The sequence below is a fragment of the Podarcis melisellensis genome (genome assembly GCF_964234715.1).
Source record: "Podarcis melisellensis genome assembly, chromosome: 1".
NCBI lineage: Eukaryota > Metazoa > Chordata > Lepidosauria > Squamata > Lacertidae > Podarcis > Podarcis melisellensis.
In genome coordinates this window covers 41731734-41754122 of record NC_138528.1, presented here as the reverse complement: position 1 = coordinate 41754122, position 22389 = coordinate 41731734, and the positions used below count along the sequence as shown (strand labels likewise).

Sequence of the window (22389 nt, the reverse complement as noted above, 5' to 3'; positions counted from 1 at the left end):
CAGTTGTGGTGATTTAATGCTAAGAAGCACATGAAGTTTCTACCTGCCTCCTGCTGGGCATACTAGAGCATGCTAATAGCTGATACATGAATAGGGGGCATATATTTGTTTGTACTGCAATAGTTTAATCAACATTAATGCATTCAACAAAGCCATCCGTTAGTCAGCAATTTCTCCATGTTTCACATTACATTGGAAAGAACCCTTTGAATAAACCACTCAATACATTCAATCACATTGACTTATGGATACATCCAGAGTTTTATTAGCAATCTCCCAGAAGAATTACGGATTTCATCTTAACACTTCTGTGAAGAAGCTCGCCCAAGGGCCAGGCAGCAAATTTAGAAGTCAGAGTGTTAAAGATCATAAAACTGTAGGCTTGGAAAGGACCCCAAGGATCATCTAGTCCAACCCCTTGCAATACAGGAATCTCAACTAAAGCATCCATGACAGGTGGCCATCCAACCTCTGCTTAAAAACCTCCAGTGAAGGAGAGACCACAACCTCCCGAGTTGAATCTGTTCCTTTGTATTATTAAACTCTTACACTCACTTCAATGGAGCTTTGGACAAGTTGGGTGATAAAGCTGTACCTGCTACCACATTTTATGATGTATAAACAATCCTGCTGCAATTCAGATTTCAAAATGGGTTAAAAGCAACATTTCTCTGCACTTTAGAAACACTTCCTGTTTCTGTATCTCTCTTCCAATAACTGCCCTTTAACAGATAATTTCTGAAAATGAGGCAGAAGGCTGCAGAATCTAATGTGATTGAGAGATGCAAAGATTCCATGAATTTTTATGGGACATGTATGCTGAGAGATGGGCAATTTGTTTGACAGTGTGCAATACTGCCAACCTTTGCCCATCCACTACTTATCTTTTAAAACGAAAGCTGGTGTCCTCAGAGACTCTGTGAGACTTAAATAACACTGAAGACCAAATATGCTATGCTCTAGGGCTGTTCCCAAAAGAGCATCTCATTCTGAATGGTCAAGGAGATTGTCATGATTTCCACCTTCAAGGTCCATTTCAACCATCAAGTGCTGTCACCACCACCTTTTAAAAAAAGTTTATTAAAAAGAAAGGGGAAAGTTGTACATAAATAGTAAAAGCTTTTAAGTCAATCATACGTTGTGCATGTGGGATTTAAAGATGTGTCTTGGGTTTGAAAAAGTTGACCGGGTTACCAATTACTAATCAAGATTCCCCATGACCCCATCAGATCTGAAGGGTTTCCACAATTTATTTGAGCTTTAGATGTTTGTGGGGTTGATGTTTTCTGTCCCACAGGCATGGCCCACAGTGCCAGGTTCTGTTCGCTGCTTTTGGCACATAAGAACCTATTTGACCCACTTCAAAATCACTTGGGTGAAAAGTGGTATATAAAACTGGAAAATAAAAGGAAGTCTGACTTATGCAAGCATGTCTGCTTGCAGTGAAAGGATCCCCTCTCGTTAGAAAATTTAATGCGTTATATGAGAAAGACTGAATTATTAAGACCAGCTTACCAACATAAACCTTGTGTGTTCTAGCATACTGGTTCTCCGTTAGATTCAAGCCACGCCAATCCCTTCATGAATTGGTCTAAGGTTAACAGAGCTCAAGTGCTGGAAGCTGCTGGTTTTCATTATACTGTCTCCCTTTCCATCGTTTATGTGGACAGTACAGGATCAGCCTAAAAGTTCATGGTAAGGTACTGCCCAGAGAGAGAAATCAATGGAAGACAATAATCCAGCCACCAACAACCATTTCAAATCCTAGCCAACTTCTGTTTTTGCCTGGACTTTAACATCTTTGGAAATTGTGTCACGCTGTTTACCACCCAGTAAAAACCAAAAACCTTTCAGTCCTCAGATGATGGTGTGTAAAGCACCACTAGATCCCACCCCGTCTTATCCATCAGCTGAGCTTTTGTTTCTTCTAGTAGGCAAATTGTACATGCAGCCATGTTCACCGAGGGGAAGCTTTGCAAAAGCACCTAACATTCCCCAGTCAAGTTGCCTCCTCCGCCTCCTCCCCAATTCACTCTCGGCCGGCACATTGTAGTGTTTTGACATTTTAACTGCTTCCAGAATGATAGATGGTGACATCACCGCATGAATCAAGCATGAGGTGGCAGTCCATCAAATGAATGAAGGCTTCGCAGGGTATTAATAAACCTCAGTAAGCAGCAAGAGAGGATAGGAACAAACAAAAATACATACCTCCCATGTTACCAATGTTTCAGCAGCAGCCTTAATGCTGCTTGGGTGGCTGATCCCATGAAATGCAAAAGAACCCCATAAAGTCAGCTAGCATTCTGGAGGTGTGATGCAACAGAACACCATGCTGCTAATCCCATTCACTAAAAACACCACATTCGGGAGAGAGAGAAATCTACTTCAATAGTTCACAAAACTGATAATCTTTTTTAAAGTGTACAAAATTTCTCCCTTTCTAAGCAAGCCATGTTGGCAGATATCCACATATTCCACTTGAGCTTTCTACTGTATTCCACTGTAACTGTAATGCAATCACATGTTCTTAGGGAATCTAGTTGGGTTTGCATTGAGAACAGAAGGTCGAGAGATAAGTGGAGGTGGTCATTCTGGTAGCGGGAGCGGAAAAATGCTTGTGCGCTTTTACAGTCTTAGAAATAAAAGGCCTCTCGGTTTGAAGTGTGATTCTCCTCGAACGACAGCGCTACTTAAAGGCAGCGTTAAACGACCGGCCTATGATGATTCTCCGCACCTCGCTGGTTCCTGCGCCTATTTCATACAGTTTGGCATCGCGCAGAAAGCGACCCATAGGGTAGTCATTGATGTAGCCGTTTCCACCTGCAACACAAGAAGGCAGCCTTAAAGTCTAACAAGAGAGGTGGGGGTACAAATAATAAAGTTATTATTAGTAGTAATAATTGCTCCCAATTCCATGATTAAAGCAGGGTAACAAGAAGATGGCATGAAATTATGCAACTGCCTGCTAGGTCAGCCTGCCTTTTGGTGGGACAACCACATGCACATCTGTGATCTTACCCAGACACTGAATTCCATCCAAAGCGACCTGTGTAGCACATTCCGCAGAGTAGAGAATCACTCCTGCACAGTCCTGGTGGGGCAGATAAGATCATTTTCAATCAAGAACTTCCAAGATAGACGTTCAGCTCTTCTGGCCCCAACCCCCCACAAGCGACTGGCAGAATTGTCTAAGACAGCCGTCTTTCTAGCTAAACCAGATTTCGAATTCGCACCATGGTTACCAACAAGGAATCACCCACCTTTTCTTCCGAGATGAGGGCACTGTTATGCACCCCTTAAGCTCTGTCTACCCCCACCCACCTGCGAATTGCAACAGACACCATAACATTCATGGCTTCATGCTACGCTGAGTTTAGGTACACATGGGATTTAAGATAAGAGACAGCACTTCCGTTGTCCATCCTATTAGGTTGTCATCATGAGCACATGAAAGCTATGATATTAGTGGCAAAAGCAAGTGGCACAATATTCTAGTACCACATCAATTTCTCATGCTGCATCTATACGCAAAAGGAAAGCCATTGCCAGGTGGGCAAGGAAGTATTCTTCTCCTTTAAGAGTGTATTCAAAACATCATATATTTTCTGCTGTGGACTTAAGTCTCTTACACTATTGATTCTTCGCCCCTCCTGCTTACACAAAATACAGAAGGGTCAAAAAGAAATGTTGCAAGCACCCAGGAGCTCACCTTTGCATTGCAGTGTCCTCGATCACAGGCCTTTGCGACATTGTACACATACTGTCGACAAGCCATCAGCCTTGTGTACATATCAGCCATTTTACCCTGCATGAGCTAATCAGAGCATAAGGAGAGAGAGAGAGAGATTTGGATTTATCTTCACAATTTTTATCACCCCTTGCTGCTATCCTTAGTACAAAAACAATTAAGATGGCAACAAGTATACACACATGTCACGGCCACCCAGGACGGGTCCCAGCTCACAAGAGACCTCACTCCGTTGCAGTTTATTTACAGGAAAAGTTTATTGAAGATTTCTGCTTCTCGTACAGTTCAGCATCGTGGCCGTACGTCTGTCACGTTAGACCGCTGAAGTCCCCTCTGACTCCTCCCCTCTTCCACACCAACTTAATAGCCTGGCTCTAGACCACCTCTTCCTCTCCTTTCTTTTCCGCAGGGTCTTCCTGCCCCCCTGGGTTCCCTCTCTCCGTGACTCGCCTGAGGCTGAATCCTCTGCCGCCTCTTCCCCCCTCCTTCTGGCTTTAGGGCCGGGCTCCTCCCCTGAGCTCTCTCCACTTCCGCGCGCCTCTACGTTTGAACTTGGCGCGCGTACGTTGCTGCTGACCTTTCTTTCGACCGCTACACCACCCCTTGTTCTGCTCTCCACCCTTTCCGGCTGAACACCTTGCTCCAACCCCCTTTCTCTGTTCTCTCCTAATCCTGCTCCCTCCGAGAGGCTGACGACTCCACCCCCTTTACTCCGTTCCGGCTGAGACGCCTCTTGCTGCGTCTGTCTTCCACTGGGCTCCTCTCCGCTTCTCCCTTCTCCTCCCTTTTGCTTGATTAAGGTAACCCCCTTTTGAGAATCCTCTGACTCGCTGCTCAGACTCGTGGATTCCCTCAGAATTCCGTCATCTTCTTCCTCATCCTTCTGCCCCTCCTCCCACTCGCTCTCCGTCTCCTCTGTCATCTCCTCCTCTCTCCCAGAAACCCTGACAACACATAAAGTAAATTAATAAAAATTATTAAGTTAAAAGTTACAGGAAGCCTGCAACTTACATAGGGGTTACGTTCCGGGAATAGTGCCTAAAGTCAAAGTTGTGTATACAGTGATACCTCAGGTTACAAACACCTCAGGTTACAAACACTTTGGGTTACGGACTCCGCTAACCTGGCACTAGTACCTTGGGTTAAGAACTTTACGTCAGGATGAGAACAGAAATTGTGCGGCAGTGCGGCAGGCCCCATTAGCTAAAGTGGTATCTCAGGTTAAGAACAGACCGCTGGAACGAATTAAGTTCATAACCAGTGGTACCACTGTAGTCAAAACACATTAAGTTCAATGGCATGTGGGACTGCCAAAGTCATTTCCTCCGCCCCCTTATTTATCTATTTATTTATTTTGCCACGTTTGTAAAGCTGAATGTGCACAAGTTAAATGCACATAAATTGCGGGCTTGCTGCATACATTTAGCATTCGGACAGCAGCAACCTGGATCCTATTTTTAAAAATCCAGACTTACACGTACCTGCCTATATATTTAAAAAAAGAGAGTTTGGTTGACCACTAAAAAGACAAACATCCAGTAGTGCACACTGCGATTCCAAATCCAACTAAAGTTGAAATAGTTACCTGAATATTCAAAGCTAACATCAGCTGTCATAATCAGCAAATCGAAACCAAACCCTGGATTTCTCCTAAGCCCTAGATTTCTGAATGCACATTATCATGAGGTTCTAGCAATAGGAGACATTTCAGTGTTACTTTAAAATCAGCCAGCAACTAAAAAGGAACTTGGGGAAAATGGTTAGCTTCAGAATTGCTTGTTAGGAAACAAGCAGCATCACAGCTCTAGGTGGAAATATTTATCTGAGGAAGACAGATTGAGCCAGAACCAGCTTTATCCAACTGTAAAAGGAAGCAGGCTCTAAAAGTTCACTGGCAACCCTCTTATGGCTCTCACCTGAAAATGGCCTATTTTCTGTCCAAAAGCTTCCCTCACATGTAAATATGGGAGTGCATGGTCCAGGACAGCCTGCATGATCCTGCAAGGGAAAGAAGCATGCAGATTTTAAGATTTCCATCCTGCCTTTGAAAAGTTGGCTTTCCAATAAAGAGAGTCAATAAAAACATCAAAACATCATCATCAAAATACAATCCATAAAACCAAAAAACTAAAGGAGCTGCAAAAGCAGGAATAACAATAAAAAGTAGCCTACAGATAAACTGAAAAAGTCACAAATGAGATGTTGCAATACCCACATGGGTATGTTTAGATGGATAGATGGATGGTTGGATAGGACAGGGTAACAACTCCTGCCATAGAGAAACCTGTAAATTTTAACAAATGCATGTAGCTCTGTTTGTCCACTAAAAATAATTAAATAAATCCAGACGTCACAGTAGGTTAGGGACCAGTTTAGTGGTGGCACTAATGTATTCAGAAAATCCTATATTAGATCACCGGCAACCCCAGTTAATAGGGTCACCAGGGAGACCAGGTAGCAGGTGATGGGAAAGGCCTCTCTGCTTGAGATCCTCAAAAGCTGCTGCTAGTCCATGTAGTAGGTAGTAATGGCCAAAAGAACAGATCCTCTGTGATCCAAGGCCTGTAATCCTACTGTTATTAGAACACACTAAGAAGCTACAAAGAAGGGGGGAAGCTTTCAATTTTAATCAAAAGTCTCCATCAGGTTGGATATTGAAAATAAAAGGGGCAAAAATATGCCACAGGGCATTTTACTCTGTAGGTGGCAATAGTATTATCCTGGGGTCCACAAACTCTGGCTGGCCTTAAGACCTAGCCAAGGCCTCACTGCTTTTCAAGGATTCCCAAAAGCAAGAGTTTCATGTCAGGGAGAATACCATGGCATCTCTACATTCAGGGAGAAGGGTAGGTCCTCTCATTAAGAGGGCAAAATATCTGCCGTGTCTAAACAGACTATCCACATAGCTGATGGGATTTGCACAATTACCACAGCCGTTTTCAAGCTGTCCTGTGGCACAGCATTTGTGTGAGGTCACTAGTACATAAAAAGATGAGCACCCGCCTCCAGCCATCAAAGTGGTGGCGATTCCATGTATTAATAGAACCAATGAAGCAAACAAGCTATGTCACTAGAGTAATAAATAAATACATATTTACCCCAGGGGTCCGCCAGACAACACAAGTCTCTCCAGATCCAGGCCACTCATCAACACATAGACTCCTTTACTCAGTTGCCCCAAGACATTCGCAGCTGTGAGGAGAAAGGGAAAGCTGATTCCTGGCGAACCTACACAATCCTAGATAGTGTGTTCCTTGTGCGTCTCTGTATGTGTGCTCAATGGGAGTATGTCCAGGTATATAAGCACAAACACAGTTACACCTTACACTCAAACATCACTTTTTATTTTCAAGCAACATAAACAAATAGAAAGCAGCAACACGATCTCAGTTGCTCATGTACCTTGCACAAAACAGCTAAGTGTGTTTATGGCCTACGTCTTGGCATCGTTACTAAGGGACAGATCAAATTATGCATGAATTAGCTTCAATGGGAACTTGTTTTAATCTGATGGTGATCAGAATGCTGAACGCAGCATGATTCGAAGTGCCTGCTACAGACAGGAGACTCATGAGTTCTAGACTAAAATATATATGTATTACAAAATTTGGCATACATATGCATTCAGTTGACTTAAGTCAACTTTTTCACCCTGTTCACACGTTATGGGAAGCCATAGTTAATGGTTTACCATAAAAGCGCTGGTCTTCATCAGTTTGCTCCTACTTCACAAGAAGGAAATCATGATTCCAGACTTGGCATTATATCCAAACTGTGATTCGTTTTGCTCCAACCACTCATGATCAGTGAGCTTGAGATCATGGTTTGTAGGGAGCAAAACAGGATCGCTGGTTCAGACATAACACTAACCCAGTGTTGTTTCCTGCATGTGCTGGCATCCCATGAACATGAGGCCAGTACTGTATCAATTTCTGCACTGCAAATGGTGCCTGAATCAGTGGTGTTACTCCATACCACATACCGATCTTAATTGATGAATTTGAATTTCGCCTCCCAACCTGCAAAGACCAAGGAAGGAAGCATGGGGCTCATGGGTGGGAGCACAGAATTAAAAATTTTTAAAAAAACAAAACAAAAACAGTTGGCAAATAGCATGAGTAATGCTGCTGAACGGAGAAACTGCGTGAAGTAACTCCTTGTGAAATACAAAAAACAAAAAAGCAAAGAGCTGCATCTGAATTCCCTGAATGTACCTTCAACAATTACGCCTCGGGCAAAATACAAGATGAGCTTTCCAAATGCGCTCCTGACCATTGCTGTGTGACCTAAGAGTGGGACTCCGTGGGACAGCACTCACGATCAAAGGAACCTGCGCAACACTTGGTGGAGTGCCAATGACAAACCCGCACGCTAATACAGCAGAGGGGGGTGGCAAACACTCAAAAGCACACTCTGATCTAAGGGAAATGTTGCGTTGGAGATGCAGGAATCTACTGAAGCAGCTCGACACTGAGAAACGATTGAAGTGGTCCTGGGAGATCAGAGGGAGTCTCAAAAAGAAAACGCGTTCTTTGGTACTGCTACTAATCTCTTCCACTGAGAAGAGGGAGCCTGTGGCCACGAGAGCACACTGGAAGGATCGGAAGCAGGCTGTAAGGAAAAATAGCAGCCTGGCAGCCATTTAATTGGTGTTTCTGAAAAGTTTGTAAATCTGCCAAGTTGTCCTTGGGAAAGAGGGTGAAAGCGATCAGTCCTGGAGCTTCTCAGTAATACCTGCCAGTGGTGTAGCGTGGGTTGTCAGTACCCGGGGCAAGGCAAGTAATTTGCACCCCCTAACCCATGGATTTGCGCCCCCTAACCCCTAGTTGTTGCTCCCGGTGCGGCCGGCCCCCCCTGCACCCCCCACGCTACGCCACTGATACCTGCAAATTGGGGGTGGTTGGGGAAGAACTTGCCACCACCCAAAAGGACCCAAAAGGACCCAAGGAAGAAATCTTGGTTTTCCCCACGGGACACAAATCAGCCACAGCGAGTGTAAATGTGGTATCCTATCCTGGCTAGTCTTTCAACTGATGGCCTCGCAGTAATACCACCTTCAGTCTTGGTCCACTTTCCAGAAGTGTGGAGCAGGTCCACAATCTTGCCCCCTTCAAGGGACAATTAAGACCTTCCTTTCTAGACAAGCTTGATAAGATTAATATTGCAAAACAAAACTAATGTTGAGCCAAGTAGATTTGATGATGCTTTTATATATCACTTGCTTGAACTACTTAATAGCATATGCTTTTCATGTGGGGTTTTATTTTTTCTAACTTTTCATTGTACACATATTTGAACATTGCAGTGACTAGAAAATATAAGTAAGGAAAGAGTTGCCATGGGTTGAGGGAGGCAGTGCAACTTCAGTATCACTCACCGGGAATCTTGCAGTCCTCAAAGACCAATTCACAGGTATTTGACCCTCTCATTCCCAGTTTATCAAGCTTTTGTGCGGTGCTGAAACCAGGTGTACCCTGAAGGAAAAGGAAAAAGGGGAGGAAAAACTACTCCATTTTTTATAAAGAGGCCGTTCAAATGATGGCACACTGCATGACAATTCAGAGGATAAGCAGGGAGAGGATTAAAATATTCATTATAAGAAGAAAACATGAAAGTGCCTACAGATAAACCCAAGTTTATTTCCTTCATTATCAAGTCAAGAACTTCACATATTAGGGAACAAACACCCCAATCAGAGCGAACTCTGTTGTTTCCAGGCAGACCTGAGACCCGTGTCTTCTTCTTGAAGCGGAGCACTGGATGGCAGGTCCTTTGCTGGTTCTGGTGTCTGGCCAAATGTCCAACTTTACCATCTGTAGAGCTGGCCCAGGACCTCTCCTCACAGGGACCCAAATGTGGCATTTGCCCAGAACTTTCAGGGAACATCAGCACAGATTCCCTGGCTCGGTTCCATGTGCCACAGAGCAGCACGACAAACTTCTGAACGACAAGTGCTATCACCTGCCTACAGCTTACTTCAGCAACCATTGTAGATTCATTCAGCAGGGAAGAATTTTGAATTCATTCTGAAGTGCAAGTCAAGGAGTAGGAACAAAAGCGTGACTCTTCCCTGCGCCCCCCCCCCCAAGAAATCTCACACCTGAGTGACCAGACACCACCTGGAAAAGATCTTCCTTGGGGATAAAAAGAGGGAGCATCACTGTCCCATAAACCTACCTTCTCCACAATGAATGCTGTTATCCCTTGAGAAGCTGGAACAGCACTTGGATCTGTTTTAGCATAAACAATTAGGACGTCAGCATCTGGACCGTTGGTAATCCAAAATTTGTTCCCGTTCAAAACAAAATAATCTCCTAGAAAGGATGAAACAAGCAGAAAATTCTGTTAAGACCCACATGACAGCTTGACATTCCACAAGTAATTCTTCTGGAATTCTTTCTCGAAATCTGATTTCCTCCATTCCTAGGTCTGGCATATCAAGAAAAAGAAAAAGAAAAACTTGCAGAGCTGCATCTTCTACTGCAAAAAAATAATACAGACACTACACAGCTCAGTTTTATAGCTGGCTTTTTCTATCACCAGCCAGCTCTCTTGAAAAGTAGGGCTAGAATTGCCCCCATGCTTAAAACATTTTTGTTTAGGCAAGGCTGTACAGACTTGCAGATGCTGATGCAATTTGATGCTTTTTGAATATTAATTTTTAATTATTTTTAAATGTTTCAAATTGCTTTTAACTGTTTTTTATTGATAATTTTAAATATTTCTTGTAAATTACTTAGAGGTATTACTAGTATCAAGCACTATATAATAAATTTTCGTAAATAAATACATGCTAAAATATATATTGGTTCTCAAAATATTCACAACAGGATGCCTGGCCCACAGGCCAGTGTATCTTGAATAGTGTAATTTACATCACACACTCCCTTAACTTTGGAGTTTTTGTCTCTCAACCCGGCTTCTACATACAGTTTCTTCCCCAGCTCTTGTTCCTAATACCACTTAATCTCTATTTTATGGCCATGGGACCTCTGGAAACCAGAAATTTGTCTTCTCCACTCCTGCCTTTCAGCAGTCCCAATGAAGCTGAAATTGGGGTGTGGAACCTCTGGCCTGCTCTTGCCCCTTTCCATTTCCTGCTATTTATTTATTTATCGCATTTTATATCCCATCTTTTCCTCCAGGGAGCATAAGGTGGTGTACACGGTTCTCCCTCTCCTCACTTCATCCCCACACAATCCTGTGACATAGGTTAGACAGCGACTGGCCCAAGGTCACCCAGTGAAGCTTCATGGCCATGTGGGGTTTTGAACCTTGGTCTCCCAGGTCTTCAGACACTCCAGCCATTAGACCACATTGGCTATTCTGTTTGGGAGGATGCAAAGACACACACAGACTTGTGTTGGCAATGAATGGACAAAACAAAATGCATAGAGGATCAGAAATTCATAAACAGCAATGTCCAAAGGTCACTGCAGGTGGAAAATTCCAAATTGGTGGCATTTACCTTTTCTGTCTGCCCTCAGCTTCATAGAGACAACATCAGAACCAGCATTGGATTCACTCATTGCTAGTGCTCCAACATGCTCCCCGCTGATCAGCTGAAGGGACGAGAGGTGACAAGAAAGATACAAAATGAATTGTTTTCCTGCAGTCGTTCCCACTCTTGCCTTAAAAAAACCAGATCACAATAAACCTGAAAGTTTTTTCATGCTATGGTGGGGACACTACCTTTGGCAGAATTCTCCAATGAGGTGTACTATTTAAGAAATGGCACAAAAATCAATACATTGCAGTTTCACGAGGACGTGGCAAACGAAAACCTACAGTTTTAGATGGATTCCTTAGGTAGGAGAGAGTGCCAAGCAAACTGTGCTAGGGGATATAGATGTCCCTCTTAATCCCCTTTCCTGTGCTGTCCTTTGAAAATGGATGACTGGACAGGGTAAACGGTTTGAAGACACTTGCAAAAAAGGCAATTCACAAAGAACAAGACTCTCCAGTTTATGGAATAAATCAGGGGAATGGGACAAGATGCCAGAATGGTAGGCAATAAACGAAAGTCTTTGACCCTTGCAATGGAATAGCAGGTGGGGACCCTCCTTTTGGGCTCCCTTATGCCACCCTCTGGCACAGCAGCTGCTGCCTCCCCCCCCATCAATTTCCTCCTGCCCACCCCACAGTCTATTCCCTTTCAAACTTCTTTGGTTTACACGTGAAATAGATTTCATAACCAATCACAACACCCCTCTACTAATAATGATTTATGATTTCAAATGTATAATGGAATGCTGAGTACAAGGTCTCAGGTTACTGAGATTCAAACCACACAAGTTTCATCCTGCGCTCAGATGGGCAAAGGCTGTTTATTAGATATAGAAGTGGAAACTGTTCATTCATTTGGGTGACTGTAGATGATTAAGAAAAAGGAATGTATTATAAAATCAAAAAAGGCAAAAATCGGGTTCCATCGTACTTCACCCCCAACTAAATAAAAACCCTGTTTCATGTGGCCCCTGTAGACTCTTTATAAAAGAACAACAGTTGGAGAACCCTACCTTTCCTAGTCATCACAGTCTTCTTATACACACCCTCTGGCAGGTGAAGACTGTTTATTCCAGCAGGCCTTTGGGAACTGACTGCTCTTAAGGAAAGGGCTTTTAATAGTGCTGTGCTGCTTTTAGTGCTTTTACTATCACACTGGAAATTGATCATGGGGGGCAGGGAGTGTTCTTGTGTGCCAAACGGCATGGAGTGATTGAGGTAGCCTTGAAGTTTTGGTTTGTTCTTAAGGGCACAACAGAGCATGATGCTGTCAGGGCCTTCTTCAACCTGTTTTCTGTCAGCAGAAGCACCCCATGACTCTCAAGTGCTTCCTTTTCTTCCCAAAACTAGCCACAGATCATCCATGGCAGCAAAGGACAAGCTGCAGGACAAGCTGGTAAATACCCTTGTGTGCAGAGCATGTCGGAACAGTCTGAAGTTTGGAATTTTTAGAAAGCAAATTAGGACTCACTACAGGGGACCAAAGTGCGTCTGGTGCTATATGACAGATATGACAACAGCTTCCCCTGCTCCCGATGAAACACATAAGGCAGTTTCGAACAGCGATGACTCAGAGCTGGGTACGTGAACCGACTCCACTGAAAACATGATGTTTGACAGGAGGACAGACAAGTTTATGAATATGAAACATTCACGTTTGCTCTGTGACAGATCATCCACCAAGTGATCAACTTGCATGTGTTAATCAACCTTATGGAAATCCAGATGCCATTCCTGCCTCTACTTAATAGCGTGTGTGTTAACTATTCTAAAACAAATTCTGAAAAAGGCAGAGGGATACCAAAGCCAAGAATGCAGACTTTTCCAGCTTCCACCTTCCAAGCCGAAGGTGGGAGGCGGATGCTAGTCTGGTTCGACAAAATGCAATTCTAAATATGTCCGATGAAACTCGGTGAAACTTGCTCCGGAGTAAATGCACTTAAACTTTCATTGCACATTTGGATTTCAAACCAATAGTCTTCTCTCCCAAAGATCCGTGACTTTTGCTTGTAGCAACAAAACAGAAGATTTTTTTTTTAAAAAAGATAGAGTTCAGGTTTTTTTAAAAAATGAATTTTCGTTAATAATGTTTTAGATTGTTTTTTGTATGTTTTCTTATATTTAACTATACTATTTAATCTTTTTTAATATCTGCCACCCCAGATGCCTTTGGGAGGAAGGGCAAACTAAAAATTTAATAATAAATAAATGCTTGGAAATATAAAATTAAATTTTAAATAAAATGATGGGGGCAAAGTGTCCAATTTGGGAGCATTATTTTTCTTTGCTCTAAGAAACATGTTCTGTAATTGAAGCTGTTACCCAGCATGCTTCTAGTTCCCTGGCTACATCAGACTCCACGATTCCACATACCTTGGGCAAGTACTTCTCTTTCTGTGCTTCGTTGCCGTTCCTCACCATCTGATTGATGCAAAGGTTAGAGTGGGCGCCGTAGCTCAGCCCAACAGCTGCGGAAGCCCGAGAAATCTCTTCCATCACCAACACGTGGTCCAGGTATCCCATCGCAGAGCCACCATATTCAGCTGGTAAAGAGAAGAAAATATTTATAGACTTACCTAGAACACAGTCGAAGAGCCTTGTGACACAGTTAAGATTTATAACGCCATAGGCTTCCTTGTACTACACTTCACTCATCAGATGTGTGAAGTGCAATCCCAAATTGGCAGGCATATATCCACATACTGCCAGGAGGTGGGGCAGAAGTGAAGTCAGAGGGAAGCAAACAACAAAGAGAGCAGGCAGTGATGAATGAATTACACAGTTACAACTTTAGGAAATGGTGGGAGATATTTCATATGACTAACTCCTAGGGGCGCACGCAACATGCACCAACTAGGGCTCCCTGTGTGTGCATGCTCCATCATAGACACGTATATGTTTGTCACATGTAACAAAAGTACACATTACTTCCGAACAAAGGCAATATCCATATAGAAAACATGTCATTCATAAGGTGTTCTTTTAGACCTCAGCAGCCTTGGCCTTTGACAAACTGCCAGTGAGCTAATAGGGTCTGTTTTCCCCTCAAGCCCTTGGTCTCCAATTATTCATTCACAGACATTACTAACTGCAGCATTTCCCACTTAAATATACCATATTTTGTCAGAATGAGGAAGGCAGGGCTAGTTACACACTCACCTGGAGCAGTTATTCCTAGAACACCTAGATCACCCAGTTTCTTCCAGAATGCCTACAAAGAGCAGAGCAAAGCTGTTAGAGAGACCCTGACCTTTCACAAGACCAGGAACCAGGGTTTTTTTTCATCATCCCCCTGAACTTATCATTTTAATTTCCCCACAGAAGCAAAAAGCTGGGCAAAATAATGGTTGTCATGGAACCTGCTGTGAAACAGAAGGTCACAGCCACCTTGAATACTTCACATCCACTAAAGATTTGTTCCATAAAAATTAAGAAATACTAAAAAAATTAAACAACTTCTTCCTTGCTGCTGCCCAGCTAGAGCCATCAGAATGATGCACTCTATAATCCTAAATAAGTTAACACATGAACTTGCATTACACAAATGTGATGAACATTATAAGCATTTATATAGCATCATCAATGTACATGGCTCCAGACCTGTGGCTCTTCTGCAACCCAACCCGACAGCATTTCTGGTGCAAGCTCAAAACTCTGCCATCATTTTGCAGACAATCATTAGCTCACCAAGATCAAAGGAGTCTATACAACATTATTTTCCACAAGGTGATCCCAGGTAGTCAAAACATGTGTCACATATCTGCTATAAAGGTCTCTGTGGGATGGGGCACACAAGACACAGGAGGAGAAATGAAGGGACTGGATTATACAGTAAGCTCACAACCTATGTGGGGGTTATGTTCCGTGGATTACACCTAAAGCCAAAATTTCATATAGACAAAACCCATTGGGTTCAATAATAAGAATAATAAGAATTTTATTATTTATTCCCCGCCCATCTGGCTGGGTTTCCCTAGCCACTCTGGGCGGCTCCCAACAGAATATTAAAAACATGATAAAACATCAAACATTATAAACTTCCCTGAACAGGGCAGGTGGGCTTGCCAACAATGTTTTTCCAGGAACCCTGCCCACTTTTTAATTCCACGCCCCATGTGCATAAAGCTGAATGTGCATCAAGTTAAATGGACATAAGTTGTGGGTTTACTGTACAACAAAGATAGCCAGAGATGATGTAATGTAGAAACCAAAACATTTGCGAACTTTGGACCAAAACAGGTTTCTCCTCCTGCTTCCTTCCCTGGTTAGCTAACTGGTTTTAGAAAGGAATCTTGTGTTGCCCTATTATAATCTTCTTTTAATGTCAGTGTTGAATCAATCCACACATCCTTACTTGTGCAGCACTGAACTGCAGACCTGTGGCTGCTAGAACGAAGGATTTGGTGCAATTGTTGGCTGAAGAGGTGGCTCAGGTTTGGAGAAGCATAGTAATTTTGTATAGGAGCAAGAGTTCAAAAAAAATGATAAACACTCTTTTTAGTTCATCTCGCTCCAAGCAGATGTCCCTACAGTCCAATAAAACCAGCACTGTCCCCCCAACTTAATGTAGATCTACATGCACATCACCATTTAGATCAACCTTTGCTTATGAGTCACTATCCTGACGTGGGGGAAAACCAATTAAATAGCAGTGTTCATCTCCCAGAACTGACATACTGTCCGCTGAGGCCCCATCTCTTCTGCAGTGATGCTTCATCCTCCTAAGACATTCCTGACACACTGAAAAATGTGACAGGTTGCCAATCAGCAGGTTTTCCTCACTGGCAGGGTGACAGGGAACCGTAGCACTATTAAGCCAAACCATTTCAAATTAGGAGCCAGCCACTTATAATCAGGAGATCAGCTCAGAAACCAGAACACTTTGTTTTTAGAACAGCTTCTGGGATCTCTCAGTATCTGACACTCCTCTGTCACGTCAGCTTGAATCCAGGAAGAGCTTCTTCCTCCTGCACAACTCACAATGATTTCCCCCTAGTTCTGCCTGTCCAGCCAGAATCTAAAACAGTGAAGGGCAGGTCTTTTGGTAGTGTGGGATATGCCCAGCTAAACTTCACACAAAGCTGCTGTTGGTCCATCCAGCCAAATAATGTCTACTCTGACTGGCAGCAGCTATACAAGATCACAGGTAAAGCTTTGCCCTGAGCCTGCTACCTTGGATGTTTTAGCAGCTGAAGCTTAACGGGAGGCACCAGGGATTGAAACCAAGAGCTCTTGCATGAAAACATGTGCTCTGCCACTGAGTTACTGCCCTTCCCTTTGGAAGGACTCATTGAATGGCTTTTGCTTGTATATACAAGGCAAAGAAGGAATTTTATGTCTCATAAATTTTCCAGCTGCCCTGGGAAGATGGAGGCACATAGAGAAGGGGAACTGACTTCTATACGTTGACACTCCAGTAGTCCTCAAGTGGTTTTCTAGATGAACGCCTTACTGCAGCACAGCTGCTCTCTGGGCCCGGAACATTGTCAGGACGGATGGCCCTGATTTCTGGAGGTGGGGTGGGGGTGTCACCTTTTAATCTATGCTTTTCAAGTTTCTTTCTCTAGGAGAAGTTACATAATAATGTTAGAGGATAGATAGGACACCTGCCTCTTCTCTGTGCCCAGCCTAGAAGGCAAGTGGGCTGCTAGAAAATGGGCAGAGCCATTTTCCAGACTCCAACAGACCATTACAATTCCCCTCGGGGGGGGGGTCCTAACTTTTGTGGGCTTATTTACAAAGTAACTTACTGGTAATGGTTATTTTGCATGATTGACCTTCTGGAAATGGTACAATTGCTGTCACGGCCACCCAGGACGGGTCCCAGCTCACAAGAGACCTCACTCCGTTGCAGTTTATTTACAGGAAAAGTTTATTGAAGATTTCTGCTTCTCGTACAGTTCAGCATCGTGGCCGTACGTCTGTCACGTTAGACCGCTGAAGTCCCCTCTGACTCCTCCCCTCTTCCACACCAACTTAATAGCCTGGCTCTAGACCACCTCTTCCTCTCCTTTCTTTTCCGCAGGGTCTTCCTGCCCCCCTGGGTTCCCTCTCTCCGTGACTCGCCTGAGGCTGAATCCTCTGCCGCCTCTTCCCCCCTCCTTCTGGCTTTAGGGCCGGGCTCCTCCCCTGAGCTCTCTCCACTTCCGCGCGCCTCTACGTTTGAACTTGGCGCGCGTACGTTGCTGCTGACCTTTCTTTCGACCGCTACACCACCCCTTGTTCTGCTCTCCACCCTTTCCGGCTGAACACCTTGCTCCAACCCCCTTTCTCTGTTCTCTCCTAATCCTGCTCCCTCCGAGAGGCTGACGACTCCACCCCCTTTACTCCGTTCCGGCTGAGACGCCTCTTGCTGCGTCTGTCTTCCACTGGGCTCCTCTCCGCTTCTCCCTTCTCCTCCCTTTTGCTTGATTAAGGTAACCCCCTTTTGAGAATCCTCTGACTCGCTGCTCAGACTCGTGGATTCCCTCAGAATTCCGTCATCTTCTTCCTCATCCTTCTGCCCCTCCTCCCACTCGCTCTCCGTCTCCTCTGTCATCTCCTCCTCTCTCCCAGAAACCCTGACAATTGCCAATAACTGTAGTCATTTTGTTTACTTTCTGTACTTCTGAGAACTGGTTACCTTTCCAAGCTATCCTGGTGAAGGACACCATATAATTCAATCGCAAGGTCCCACAGCACTCAAAATTTGATTCCATAAAATGCTATTGCAAACATTTTAAAACAATTCTCTGTGAAACACAGCAGGTATAAAAGTTCTAGTACATATGAACTTTCCAAGTACTGCAGGGCTTATAAAAACAGTGAGAAGCAGGAAGTCCCATAAAAATATCTCTAGCTCATTAACAATTAACGCAAGAGGGAATCTGTTAAATCCCATATTCTAGAAACCCAGCATCTGCAACAGTTAACTCTTTACAACCTGAAGAAGGTTCCATGAAAAGATTTATATGTTCAGGAGAGACTACACACACTTTCAGGTAACGGAGATGGAAAACTTTGAAAAATAAGACAGAAACAATACCAAACATGTATATTTTATTCATTCTTGCTGAATGGCATACATGTCCTTTTCCCTCATGGATTTAGTTGTTTATTCTTTCTAATGCGTAGGCATTTTGTAACTTTCTCAAACCCTTCATATTTGCATCCTTTAAATTATATTCATGCATTTCCCGAAGTCATGTTATATAATAAGTAGGTTCACAGTACAGAAGCACTTACCCTCATGCCTTCAAATTCATTCTGCTGATCAATTTCTTGGGCCTTTGGAGCCAAGTGCTCCTGACAGAATTTGAACATAGTTTGCCGAAGCTGTTAGAAATGAAAATGTAAAAGTGCACATTATAAAACACAATTGCTAAGTTCCTTCCTTTGAATGCTATCAAAAAGGTTCCCTAGCTGTTTTTCTTTAAGATCTCAAGCCCGGAATAGAATATTCTATTAAATTCCCACTTACTGTCAATAAAACTATTTAGTGCTAACCATGGTGGCAGCTGAAACCTGTGAAGTTACTGACAAAACACTTTCTGTCTAGTTTACAATGTATATCTCTTGATATTTCAACAACAACAACAAGTTTATTAAATTTGTGAGGTCCATGCCTTTACACAAAAATACCATAAAACATTATTAAAAGATATTTATTGATATTTTAAAATAGGTTTAATCTGGTTTTTAAACAGTATCCCCTACCTAGTGACATGAAGACGTTTGTTGGATCTGGTTAAAATATTTTATGGTAAAATATACCAAAAGAACTTGAGTGTGTGGATGGGTAGAAGAAAGTTCACACTAATTCCCAACTACCCTTGGGCCTATCTATGCAGCATGCCAACACTGAAAAATGATGTTCAACTAAGCAAGCAATGTGACATTTCAAAGTCCCAAAGCCAGCAAAACCAAATCAAAACCCACAGAGCCATTCTAAAGAATGCTGCATGCAATACATGGCCCAAGACTGCTGATTGAGCCAAACTGATGGATGGGATCTCAGGAATATGGAGAAGCCTCAGAAGCAGAAGGCCTTGGCTGTCACTGGCCCTGAAACACTCTGTTTTGAGGTCTTCCATTGAGGGGAGATTTACATTCATAGAGCCTTCTGCAAATATACTAGTGCCCGGTGATAGAGGAACATTTCAGCCTCTTCTTAACTGATGTGGGAGTTAGGACTTGCTCTGTAATGCTACTATTGGATGAGATGCTTTAGTATGTACATAACAAGAATCTATCATTTGGGCATAATCAAGACTTCTTTTTTTAAAAACTCACTTAAAAACCTATATGATCAAGTATCATTAGCCCCCCTTTTTACAGGAGAAACAAACTGCACTAAAATGGATGGATGCAGCATGAGAAGCTTACAGCCAAATCACCGCTTGATAAGCTATAAAAGGTTTCGCTACATCACTGCTACACACATCATAACTATAAAGATTACAGTGGAGCTAGTATATACTAAATCACATCAGCTTTGTATCTTGTCCAGACCTGCCTCTCGGAACTGGTAGTGGCCCTCCAGGGTTTCCATCAGAGATAATTCCAGCACAGGCAACCCAAATCACAGATGGCACTCTGTACCCACACAAAATGTACATTCTACAACTGAACAGTAATCCCAGAACATAAGAGACAACCCACCTGATCCTAAAACACATCTGTGGAATTCCCTCCCCCATGAACTCAAGTCTGGCTCACTTCTGCAGGCCTTCAAAACAGACCCTAAATGTTTCCCCTCACAAACTTTTTATTCATTTCATTGCCGAGTCCTTATGTATTTGTATCAGATGCTGCTTTTGATCTATATTGTTTATTGTATTGGTTTTAAAAGTCATTGCAAACTGCCTTGTGGGAGCTTGCCATGAAAGGCAGGATAAAAATAACTCAGACAACGTATTTACTTGGAAATCCTACTGGTTCCAGTACAATTTAATTTGCCAAGAAATCATACTTAGAATTGCATCTGAAGAGAGCAGTGCTGCAAGAAATTTAGACACGCCCTCCCTTGACTTTGTGCCATTGTGTCACGAGGACCCGTAAGCAGCTACCAGTCGCTGACTAAGATTTAGAAAACACCTTTTCCAAGGCTAGCAGCACACTCTTTCAAGGAGACACAAAGGAAGAAAATGAACTGGTGGAAACTGACACGCACCCTTAAAGGCACTTTTATTTATTCTTTGGTGCTTTTGAAAGGATAGAGATAATGGAAATATCCTCCTTTATATGGAAAATTATATGCTGGTAAACTCTGTTATCTTATTCCCTGACTGAAAAAACTTAGGAGAGCTATCTGGTTTACACCATCCTAGAAGAAAATCTAGTTACCTGAGCCATTTTGGAATCTAGTAGCTTTAAGAGGTTTCTCCAGATAGAGCTGAGCAAACATATACCCCCTAACTTTTGAACTAAACTACATGTGATTGCCACCCAAAGGTATTTCATGTACAAATGAATCTGCAATCTAAAGCAGAGGACTGTCACAAGGTGTGTGGGGGGGGGGGGTTGTTGACTCCTTCCTATCTGGTGGCTTTGTTATTGCTGCTGGTTGTTAGCTGTCACCCCCTTAACCAAAGTTTGGGGGGGCAGGAGAGAAAGGGTGGGTGGGAAGCACTTGTTTTAATAGGAAACCCAGAAGAGGAGAAAAGCTCAATCACAGCCTCCACAGCTGCCTTTTTGTAAGAGAAAGAAAACCAATTCACTACACTTCGTCTGGCCATTAAAAGAGTGATCTTATCACTTAGGAGCGGAACATTAATCTGCAATGTAGAAAGGGACAATGAGAAAGCGCAGCTACTCCGAATTAACTGCTGTGCTAAGGGTGCAAATCTGTGTCCACATCAACCTGAGACCTCACATAGGGGCCCTTTCATTCGCTCCAGAATAAAAGACATCCAGGCCGACTTGCAGCTGTGGAACTTATAAAGGGCAGTCCTGTAAAATAAGAGAAAGTTGCTGCGCTGGGAAGAAGAGGGGATCAGAGCTGCCTACAAGTTGCCCTTTCAAACTCGGAAGTCGTCCTCCACGATGGGGACACGATAAACCCAATGGCGAGGAGAGGGGTGGAGCGGGCACTCTGCAGGCGCTCAGAGGCGCTCACGTCTTTCCGACCACTGCTCCGTATGGTCCAAAGCAAAGCCCTGTTATTGAGAACTGGCCTTTCGCAGGAGAAGGCCCTGCGCCAGCACCTGACGGGGCGGGACCCTTCGAGGCCAAGAGGAGCGCGGCTCTGAAGCGCGGCTCCTGCGCGGGGTCTGGACGGAGCAGGCGCAGAGAGAAAGGCTCCCGGCGAGCGACCTTCAGCCCAGCAAGGGCTCCGCCGCTGTACCTGCTGCTGCTCCTCGCTCAGCCCATTAACCGTATCATCCAGCGGGGCTCCGGCGCAGCCTCGCCGCGCCTGCCACAGTCCTCCCAAGAAGCGGCGCCGGGCCCAGCTGGCCACCCCTCGCCTCAGCGCCACCGCTGCCGCCATCTCGGTTCCTTGTGCGACTCGCCAGGCCCGTGGATCTTGGCTCCGCCCCAGAGGCCTTCTCTACCAACCAGCGCTAGCGGGTGGGGACTGGTTGCCCAATGAGAGGGGTGGGAGAGAGAAACAAGAGCCAATCGCTGCGAGGACGCTGCCTTAACCAAAGCCAAGGCTTGGGTGGCCCCGCGACGGGCGGCGCCTTCGCTCCCGCGCTAGCCCACAACTCTTTTCGTGTGAAATCTCATAAGTACTTTTTCCGGTGTGCGGCTGCTGTGGGGAGAAAAAGGCAAATTCCATGGTGGGGATCGTTGGGAAGACGATCGAAGATAAAAGATGAAGCTCTGGACACCATGCCTCATGAAACGATTTTATAGAAGCAGGAAAGGGCAACCAAAATTACCAAGGAGACTGGAATAACCTCCTGCAAGGAAATGTTATAACATTTCAGGCTTTTTAATTTAGAAAAATGGCAAGCAAGGGGGGGTATGATTATGCTATTTATTTATTAATTGTCGTCTTCCCCACAAAAAGCAGAACTCATCTGGTATGGTTTTTATTTCATGTCCTGTGGCTTGGTGGGGTGGTCATGTACATGGCAATTTTTTGCACAACAAACCTTACCTTACCTTTCCTCTAGGCTTTGCCACCCAACTCTTTAATACTGTATTTT

General features: G+C 43.8%; 2 protein-coding genes across 2 annotated transcripts in view; one reads left to right on the top strand and one right to left on the bottom strand.

Moving 5' to 3' along the window:
* LOC309356018 (prolactin-releasing peptide receptor-like) overlaps positions 1 to 22389 on the top strand; it is a 247944-nt gene that overhangs the window by 206766 nt on the left and 18789 nt on the right. The window lies entirely within an intron of this gene.
* On the bottom strand, positions 105 to 21752 carry IVD (isovaleryl-CoA dehydrogenase). Its single transcript, XM_081887130.1, has 12 exons — positions 21582 to 21752; positions 18482 to 18571; positions 14417 to 14468; positions 13631 to 13800; positions 11220 to 11313; positions 9929 to 10065; positions 9129 to 9225; positions 6850 to 6943; positions 5668 to 5749; positions 3713 to 3817; positions 3022 to 3094; positions 105 to 2823 (listed from the first exon to the last, which is right to left on the bottom strand). Exons 1-12 carry the CDS (start codon positions 21723 to 21725, stop codon positions 2690 to 2692), a joined length of 1272 nt encoding a protein of 423 aa, XP_081743256.1. The 5' UTR covers positions 21726 to 21752; the 3' UTR covers positions 105 to 2689.

Excerpts from the sequence above, each read along its gene's own strand:
- IVD (XM_081887130.1), bottom strand. The coding sequence starts at position 21,725 with ATGGCGGCAGCGGTGGCGCTGAGGCGAGGGGTGGCCAGCTGGGCCCGG. Across the intron at positions 6,944-9,128 it reads TGAGGACTGCAAGATTCCCG|CTGCGAATGTCTTGGGGCAA; the intron begins GTGAGTGATACT and ends TTCTCCTCACAG. Across the intron at positions 3,095-3,712 it reads GAGGACACTGCAATGCAAAG|GACTGTGCAGGAGTGATTCT; the intron begins GTGAGCTCCTGG and ends CTGCCCCACCAG.